The sequence below is a fragment of the Prosopis cineraria genome, unplaced genomic scaffold, assembly GCF_029017545.1.
Source record: "Prosopis cineraria cultivar Desert tree isolate PC_DT_omini unplaced genomic scaffold, ASM2901754v1 PC257, whole genome shotgun sequence".
Taxonomy (NCBI): domain Eukaryota; kingdom Viridiplantae; phylum Streptophyta; class Magnoliopsida; order Fabales; family Fabaceae; genus Prosopis; species Prosopis cineraria.
The window spans coordinates 1-9,900 of NW_026555584.1; the positions used below are offsets into that span (position 1 = coordinate 1).

The window sequence follows — 9,900 nt, forward strand, 5'->3', positions numbered from 1 at the left end:
GGGCTGACATTAAGTGAAACTATATTCAATTTGAGCCCACTTTTATTAGTTCAACTTAAGGTTACTGGGCCAAGATATGATCTAGTCCAACTTAGGCAACTAATGGTTCAGTGGCAAGTACTCTTGACATCTAACCTGAGGTTTCAGGTTCAAATCCTCTTATGAGGAGTGGGATTTTTTTCAACCTTTATAAAATTACCATTATGTCCTTGGCAGCATAAGAGATTTTAGCTGACCCCACCTAGTGAGATAAAGGCTTGTTGTTGTTGTTGTATGTTTTGATCCCAGACCAGAATTACCTCATTGGCCCATAATTTTTGGTATTTACTATGTGCCACAAAAACTTTCTTTCTAGAAATTAGAGGTTAGTCCCTTGACTTTTATAATTGCATTTTGTACCCAAATCTCTTCTAGAATTACCTATTTATCCCTAACACATTTTAAAATTCTACTCAGTCCTGAATTTGTTCTTTAATTCTCAAAAGACCCTAAGGATTTTTTTAAAATTATTTTATTTTGTCCTAAGGTTATGAAATTTGTGACTTCATAAATTATTGGTGATACTTAAGATTTTGTTAGCATTAGTAATGGCCATACCATATATGTGTGACATTATTAATGTAATTTGATGTTGGCTTTAAGAATAAGCAAATAATATTTTTGATGTATTAAATATTTGTTATATCCCATAGTATGAAAAATTTAATACATTTTTTTGGTGTATGAACTTTTATGTGAGCTAAATCAATATATGGTATGAGAGCCTTCTTGGGTACATGATAATAGTTGCATAACTGAAATTCTTGTTGAGAATTCTGCACTATAATTATGTTACACATATATAATTATTATTTCTCATATTTTGTTTTGCTATTTCAATTTTTTGTGTTTTGAGCAACTATATGTTGTTACGACACTTTATGAGACTTCTTGGTGCAAAATAATAGTTGCATAATTGAAATTTGCTTGTTGACAATTTTGTACTATAATTATTAATTTTGCATGCATAATTATTATTTTTATTTTCTGTTTTGTGATTTTTGTTTTTGTTTTGAGCACTATTTTTTGTAAATGCTCTTTATGGGACTTACTATGATCATTTGTGAGAGTCTTCAAGCATGTATCTTACCACTTTGAAAATTAGTTGGCTCTAAGAGAACCTAAACTAGAGGATCTCTCTTTATAGTCCAATGCTTCTAACAAAACCTATAATAAATATTGGTATAAGTCCAACCAGATTACTTTGACAGTGATTGAATTCACCATTAAAAAAAAGGAATTAGAGACAACATTTCAGGTGAGATATATTATGTGATGGTTGATAGCACTCAATTATAATGAATATTTAATATTAAAGGAGGTATGTCTTGAACTTGTATTGGGTTGACTTTGGAGTATTTCTTGGTTTATAGAATTATTACAACGTAATTATGAATTCTTGACATCTTCTTACTTCATGTAAGAAAGGGGAGAGATGAAGGATCATATAGTATTAATAGTAGCCCATAATAACTTTCAATCTAAGAGGTGAAGTGTTTCAAGTTTAGAACACGTTTGGAAGCTAAGGCTCATTTAAGTAGAGTTGTTTAGACTATTGTCCTTTTATGGGCTTATACACATTTTAAATTTATGATGAGCTCTTGATACTTGGGGCATATAAAATCTATTATATTGTAAGCCCTATATATAATGTTCTATCATTAATAATCTAGCTCCATTAGAGGGATGAAAATTACAGACATTTGGAATTTCCATTTTCATCTATATGCTTAGGGAATTTACAAATAAATTAGTGATATATTTTACGATATGCCAAGAGTCATTTACACTTAATAATTGTATGCTTATCTATAGTGGGTCAAATTATGATAGTATATTATTTGAAATTATATTTCAAGATATTATGTTGACAATAAATTTTACCCCATAGGTTTGTCATGTCAATGTAGTTTGTGTTTTAAAATTTTAGAATTATCTCTAAATACCATATTGGTAGAGGACATTGTTGGTAAAAACAAAGATTACCATTATTGGTAGTTGGGTGTTTATTTTGACAAGTTCGCAAATCAGGGTTTTAATATTTTGATGTTTCTTATACCCATAGGTATGGTGACATTAGATATATTTTGCTAGAACCATTTTGATAAAGCCCTTAATTCATATTTAACTGAATGCCTAATAATCTAGTGTCCAAAATACATAAGATAAATTATTTGTATAAGGCTGGAAATCATAAGTGAGATCTTTAATTGAAAAATCTTAATCTCAAAATCTATTAAGGGATTCATTATTTACTATTACATAAGATTAAGAAGGTGTCAATTTTGGTTACTCACTATCAAGTTATTGAATTTAAATCTTATTTTCAAATAAATTGTGAGAGTTATGGGCCTAGACCATTGGTTTTTACTTGTTAAGAGCACCACCTTTACCTAAGCATGTTTGTTTATCAATTTCATTTGATAATGATGAGGTTATAAGGAATCAACTTGTTAAAAATAAACCTTTCTTGTTATACATGGTGAGAATATTATCACATTACTCATGGATGTCATAATAATTTGCCATTAAATTATCTTAAATGAATAGAGACTTGAGGGAAGGAATAAAATACCTTAATAAGATGGTTTTTGTAGAATTTAGTTGGCAACATTTAATGTACAACTATCTAAAACCATCTCTGAGAATAAGTAAGTCTCTAGGTAATGATATATGAAGTTTTGATAAAGCTATTAACTCCCTTTAATTTTACTCGAAATAATGTAGATTTGTGTATATTTATTAGTTGTTAGGGAAAAACAGTATTTTGCTTCTTATGCTTCACTAATAACTAATCACTAGCTAGTGATCAAGTAAATGAGATAACGTACTTGTTATCATGCCACCTTGATATAAATTTTTTTGTCTAACATATTTTATTCAATGATTAATATCCATTTTCATATGTCCAATTACAACCTTGATTTGGTCTCAAGCAACCTATTTCAATTAAGTGTTTAGAAATCTGGTGCACACTTTTAGTTCGATAACTATTTAAAGGGTGTAAGATTGTTTAAGTTTCAACATCCTTAAAATTAATGTTGAGGAGGACCATTTTGTATATAAAGAATTTTATACACTTTCACTATGAACGACTCTGAAGATTTAAAATATGCATTGGTCTTTAATCTAAATTTGCTTCAAATACCCCTTAATAAATACTTGTGAAATCATCGCAAGAAATTGTTGAATAATCCTTTTAGAAAATTCTTATATATTGAAGGGTATGTGACGTAACATCCTAAGTTTTAATTCCCTGATTAGTTAAACCTAATTAGGGTAATTAGTAAATAAAAGTGATGTGTGGTCAGAGAGGTCTAATAATCATGTTTAACGCTATTTTAGCCCTAATTGCGGGTCCGGTATCGAGGTGAACCACCAGGGCATCGAAAGGAGAAGAAAAGAAGAGTTGAAGTTGCTATGCCACGTGCCATGGTGTGTAGATCGTCCGCCGTGGCACACAGCCATCTCTGAGCGAGGGATGCGCTGCGGCACATTGTGCGTTCGCCGCGACGTATAGCTATTTTCTGTACTTTATCAAATGCGAAATAAGATAGAAAAAGAAAGAAAAGAAAGAGAGAAAGAAGAGGCATGGCATGCCTTGCTAGGGTTTGTTTGGGGACTACTTTGAGAGTATTTTCAAGACTAAAAAACACCCAAAGTAAGTATACTTATTAATTTAATTTCCCCTTTTCTTTCACATTTATGAGTTTATGATTAAGGTTTGATAGTAAAAATGGGATTTCGGTCCCTATAGGTTATGGGTTTGAATTTGTTGACTTAAATGGAGTTATAGGGATAGATTAGAGTATTTAAACCTAGGTATGATGAGTTTTGGTATCTTGAATTGTTGGGCACCATAAATACCCGAAAAATCTCATTTATATTGGGTGGTTGGAAGTTTGTGATGTCATTAATGGAGATTTAATGCCTTATTAATGCTATTGAGAGCTAAAGGTAATTTTTAAACCCAGTGGCAAGCTACATACACTTAAGGGTGGCATATACAACCCCTCAACTTGGAGGATATTACAAATGAGAAGTAATATTTTACTATTTTATTTTTCTAGTCTAGCACAAAATTTGAATCCCTTAAAATTTGGGCCCTTTTTTTGTGAATGTCTTAACTTAAGCCAAGTTATGAATTCACTAAGTTCAAAACTCTAATGTGATTTTTAGAAAAGAATATTCTTATTTATTTAATTTTTTAAATCTCTAGTTAATTATTATATATTTTAAGGAAAAATTAATTTTTTAATCTTTAAATTTTTAACTCACTTGTAACTCAATCTCTCAACTATGACTCATTGCGACTCAGTCCCTCAACTATAACTCGCTGCGACTCAGTCTCTCAGCTTTTGATTCATCTATAACTCGATCCTTATTTTTTAATTTTTTTTTAAAAATTTCTTATCAAATAAGAGGGATAAAAAATACTTATATATTTTTAAAATATCCTTCTCTTGCTCATTGATATGAGATATTGTAAGTGATTCAAAAGTTAAGGGACTAATTTGTAAGTGATTCAAAAGTTGAAGGACTGAATCATAGGCCAGTCATAGTTGAGGAACTAAGTCACAGCGAGTCAAGTTGAGAGACTGAGTTAAAAGTGAATTAAAAATTGAAGAAACTAAAAATTAATTTTTTTCTATATTTTTATATATAAATAATATCATAAATTAGTGACTTATATGAAAGAAAATATTTTTAATAGCACTTGACAATAAGTAGGGGACAATTATAAAATGTATGATTATTTTAAAAAATATTAAATAATTATTTTAGATTATTATTTTTAAGATTAATTTATACCCCTTGACACAGGGTCCTGGCTCCGCCACTGATTAAACCCAATGGTTAGGCTCCACCTCTTGTAAAGTGAAGGTTGGACAATTTAGAAGTAGAAATTGAGGGTTCAATTATTTGAGTTTGTTATGTTGATGGAATTCAATTTAATTGATTGTAGTTTTAGCTCTTGGTCACCTATTGAATGAAAATTCAAACTTGAAAATTGATTGAAGGGTAAACCTTTGACCTTTAAAGGTTTGAAGTAACCGAAAAAAACTCTGCTTTGGGTAGTTGTATGTTAATTAATTGTTAATTGATGTTGAATGTGAATGGTGAATGTTACAAAGCATGAGATTGATTTTTATGTAAAACTATATATTATTTTCAATGTGTATGAAAATTTATTGAGCACAATGCTATTTGGGCTTGAAATGCAAAATGCAAAGTCAAAAGAATTTTATTATGAAAATGCTTATATTTTGAAAATGAATGCGATGATGAGTAGAGATATTTGTGTGTTAGTAAGGAAATGAATTTTGAGAAATGATGAGAATACATACTTGGGTAGTGCAAGATTGTGAGTCTAGCGTGGTTTTGTTGCAATAGTGAGTAAATGAAGCGAAAAAGTAAACTCCAGTGAGTAATAATTATGGCATGATCAGTGGCAGGAGTTCGCCTAGGAATTTGAGAGTAGAGAAAATCCATATAGTAATTAGGCTGCCCTTCAGTGTACAGGGGCTATAGCCTTGTCTCACTGTTTGTTGAGGGACTAGAACCTAACTATCTCCACCAGTTCAATGAGGAGAATAGCCTAAGGTATGAGACACCTTAGGGATTCAAGAATGGGAAAAACTGTGGTTCGAGAGTGAGTCCTGTGATCTTTGATTGGTCACATCTCACGATTGGTGAGCTTGGATAGTCCAATCACACAGACAGACTTCTAATCAGTGTTATAGCCTACGGTTTCAATCTGAGAAAATAAGAAAGATATAAGGTTGGATAATCATTGCCTAAGTAAATATATGACGTGTCGCATGTGCTAAGTAATTGCAGGTCGCAAGAGTATGGGTAATGTCACATATCTAAGAATATGGTGATAATGCACTTAGTTATGTGAGTAAAGAAACTATAGAGTGATAAATGATAAATTGTGATATATGTGGACTTGTTTTACATATTTGATCTCCTTATGCATGTATTTGTTTTATAATTGATATGTAACTGCATAGGGTAGGGTCAACCTTAGTTACTGAGTGGCTAGACTCATCCCTTTTATTTAATACTTTTCAGGCTCTAGCTCTGGTATTGAGAGGGAGAAGACTAAAGAGGCAGGGAATTAGCATATTCCTACTTTAATTGTGTAATAGTATATGGCTTGCTAATTCTAGGATGCATATTAGCTCACTTGCACTATTTTGGTTGTTGAAAATGTTAGAATTGTATTTTGGGCCCTTAGCCTTTGTGTATGTTGATATTTATATGTTGATAGGGCTAAATACTAGTGCAAGTGTAGAAATGAAGATTTGAGTATGTTTTGAATGATTTGAGCGAAATGCAATGCTAATTTACCTCCCTTTTTATTTTTTGGTAAATTAAAGTTAAGGAGTGAATTTTAGTTATGATGATGTTTCAATGCTTATGACGTGTTGTACTGATAGTTCTAAGTCCATTGGACATGGTCCAGGTGTTAGGAAAAGTTTTTGGCACTTGTTAAGGGTTTTGGATACCCATTTTGTATAAAAGTATTGAAAAGTGGTTAAAATATATTTGGGTGTCTAACTTCCTAGTGTGACTATTTTTGGAAGTAAAACCTAGGCCATTAACTAGTTCATGTAAAGAGTTTTTTGTAAACACCTAGATCACATCATTTGGATGTCGGACAGAGAATCGAGGCAAGTCAGAAGTTCCCCAATTCTGCTGTCAAATGACAATAGAACCAGTGAAAATTCATGCAACACGCCCCGGTGCATGGCGCCTGAACTACGGCGTGTGGCATAGAGAGCAACACGCTGTGGTGCAGCGTGCATGAGTCGCAGTGCATTGCTCTGAATCACATCATATGTTTTGTTTTTCAACCATTTTCGACTTCTTTTACTCTTCTGAGGTATCTCATGCTTTCGAAACTTATTTTTATTCTGATATGAAAGATTTTGATTGATTTTAACTTGTTTCTATTTAAAAAGCTTAGGATCCCCTACTTTTGGATTAAAACTTGATGATCATTTTTTGAGCTAATCCTTTTATTACCATGAGTTTCTTTTGTTAATTGTGTTTAGTGAAGTGAGAACGTTACATGTGACACCTAATGTTGGTTATTAAAAATTTGATATTCTTTTACAACAAGCGATATATATTCCATATTCTAAAATGAGGTAGCTACAAGTGTCTATAACATACTCATTTTTTACAAGACAGCTCCTCTCTGTTATTATTAGACATGTATTTTGTTGTTTCCTCCAACTATGAATGCGATATTTTGTCTACCTTGAACTTCTATCAAAGATTTTGTTTGAGAAAATTATAAACACTTAGACTTATCTGGTTCACTTCTATGGTGAATGTATTTTTAAGCATTTGTATGACTAAAGGCTTACCCATATAGGTTTTATTGATATTTTGAGATAGCTTTGGTTCAGTGGAAGTTTGAGTTGTATCCTTTTAAGAACATTTGATATTTTAGAACCATTTTGCTATTATGCTCAATTTTTTGGTTTTAGAAATAATGAAATGTTCTATATCATTTATATTCTCATAAGATTTAATGATTCATGTTTATGCATTTTCTATCACTTGTTTCCTCCTAAGATTCAGTGATCTTATATTATTTCTCTATTGAGTTTCAATCTAGGTTAAGAGATGTTACATGCTTTATATCATTTATTTCCCTATAAAATTCAATGATTTGTGTTAATGCACCTTATGTCACTTATTTTCTTATAGGATTTACTATTTTTGTGTCATATCTTTACTGAATTGTGGTTAGAAGACCCATTTTATGTTTAGTTAAGTTAGATGCACCTATATCATTTGTATCTCCATAGAATTCAATGATTTTATTGTAGTACGCTATACATGTCACTTGTTTCCTTATAAGAATCAGTGATCTTATGTTGTTATCTTACTAAACTGTGTTTGGAATAAAAAAATTCATATTTTGTTCAATTCAGATTATGAGACATTATATCACTTGTTTTCCCATATGATTCAGTGATTTTGTGAAGTTTCATTTTTTAAATTTTATTTGTGACTTATTTATACAACTTGCTTAATTAATGCAATCCAAGTGAGAGATTGTTGAAATATTTATTTATGGATTTACATTAATTAATAAGCCAAACAAATTGATCTTTATAATCTTGTGTGGACTATAATAGGTGGACTACATAAGTAAGCTTAATGGGCAGAGGCTCAACCTACAACTCTATAGCTGTCAGTTATTTCTTATCTTTTAACTGACTGAGTCAAAGATAATGAAATATAATTTATTTATTTATTTATTATAGCGGTTACTGATCTGGTCTATATAAGCCGATGAGTTAATAACTAAAACACATGATAGTTTTCACTTACTTCATTATCTTTAAATTCTCTGTAAACTATGGGGTTCAGTGGGTTATGCATTTGTCTATACTCGAGATAATCGGGTTATCACAATCGGTCATACATTCTTCAGATATACATATTACTTTGTTTAAAATTTATTTAACTTGTATGAATTGAGATACTAAAGTTAACACAATATACAATGTCGTTGAAGATTGTGACCAGCGATGGACACGGTGAACACTCTCCATACTTTGATAGACGAAAGGCTTATGAAAACGAGATTTCAGGTCATATCTAACTTTTAGGACTATCATGGTTTGCCAGAGTTCAGAAATGCGAGTGCCTATCAATTCAGTGTTTGATTAATCAGGAAAATAAATACGAAACAAATCGATTCTGATTATCAGCAAACTAAACAAGGAAACAAATATATGCACATGCTGTGGCTAAATTCATGGCAAGAGCAAGAGGAAACAGAGTCGCATTCGACCTTGATCGTATAGTCATGAGCGGCGGAGCAACCAGAGCACAAAGAAGTCACTGCCTTTCTGTTTGGTAGATCCTGGTGATGCATTTTGGGCACCCACACCTTACCAGTCAGTTGCACACTCTCGAATCTTGGTTATCATTTATATAATTATAATTTCGTTGATTCAATCGAAATTATGAACTCGTGAATCAACCATCCTTGGATTGGATTTAAAAGGTAGAAGAAAGAGGTCATCAAATAAAGAAGATGCCCAATACCCATCCCGAACCACACCTTCAAAGATTCTCACTCCACTCTCTCTGCACACGGATTTGCATCCTTTCTCTCTCGAACAAGCAGGAAAATGGTGTTTGCGCTCCCGGAAAACCTAACCAGAGATCAATGTGTGTACCTGACTAAGTTAATCGAGCAGGTCAAGAGATACGAGGAGATGGTCACTTTCATACTGAAGGTTGTTCTGTCTTCAACTCCTTTCTCCAAGCTCACCGTCGAGGAGCGGAATCTCCTCTTCGTCACCTACAAGAATCTCATTCGCTCCCTCCGAGCCTCCAGGCGGGTCGCCTACACCATCGAGCAGAAGGAGGAAGCTCGGAAGAACGACGACCTTGTTCGGTTGTTCCTCTTGTCAAGAATTTTAGATCCAAGGTCGACTCCACCATGATTCCCTCCGCTTCCCAGATCGCTCCCTCAGGCATCATTCAATTCAGAGAAACAAAAAAGAAACGTGGAGAATAAGAAGATTAACAGCTGTGCGAGTTGGGTCTGACATGTCATCCCCGTGGGGCCACATATATTTTTTTTTTAACGGTCAACGTGAGCTTGAACTAATGGTGGGCAAAATTATTATTCTTTTAATTCGCAAATAAAATTATTTCAACTAAAAAAAAAATAAAGATATCAGTGTTCTTTTTTCAAAACAATTTCAAAATATTTTACCCTTTCACCCCTCTAAAAATATGAATTGAAACCAATGATTAAAAATTTAAATCAAATTAAACAGTCGGATTGTCAAATGGTCGGGTTAATAACTCGGTTAA

At 32.2% G+C, this 9,900-nt stretch overlaps 1 protein-coding gene across 1 annotated transcript; it reads left to right on the forward strand.

Annotated features, from left to right (window-relative positions):
* Positions 1–9,206: 9,206 nt before the first annotated feature.
* LOC129296105 (14-3-3 protein 10-like) lies at positions 9,207–9,524 on the forward strand. The gene has a single exon (XM_054934702.1). The coding sequence runs from the start codon at positions 9,207–9,209 to the stop codon at positions 9,522–9,524; it is 318 nt and encodes a 105-aa protein (XP_054790677.1).
* The last annotated feature ends 376 nt before the right edge of the window (positions 9,525–9,900 follow it).

Coding starts and splice junctions, on each gene's coding strand:
- LOC129296105 (XM_054934702.1), top strand. CDS start 9,207: ATGGTGTTTGCGCTCCCGGAAAACCTAACCAGAGATCAATGTGTGTAC.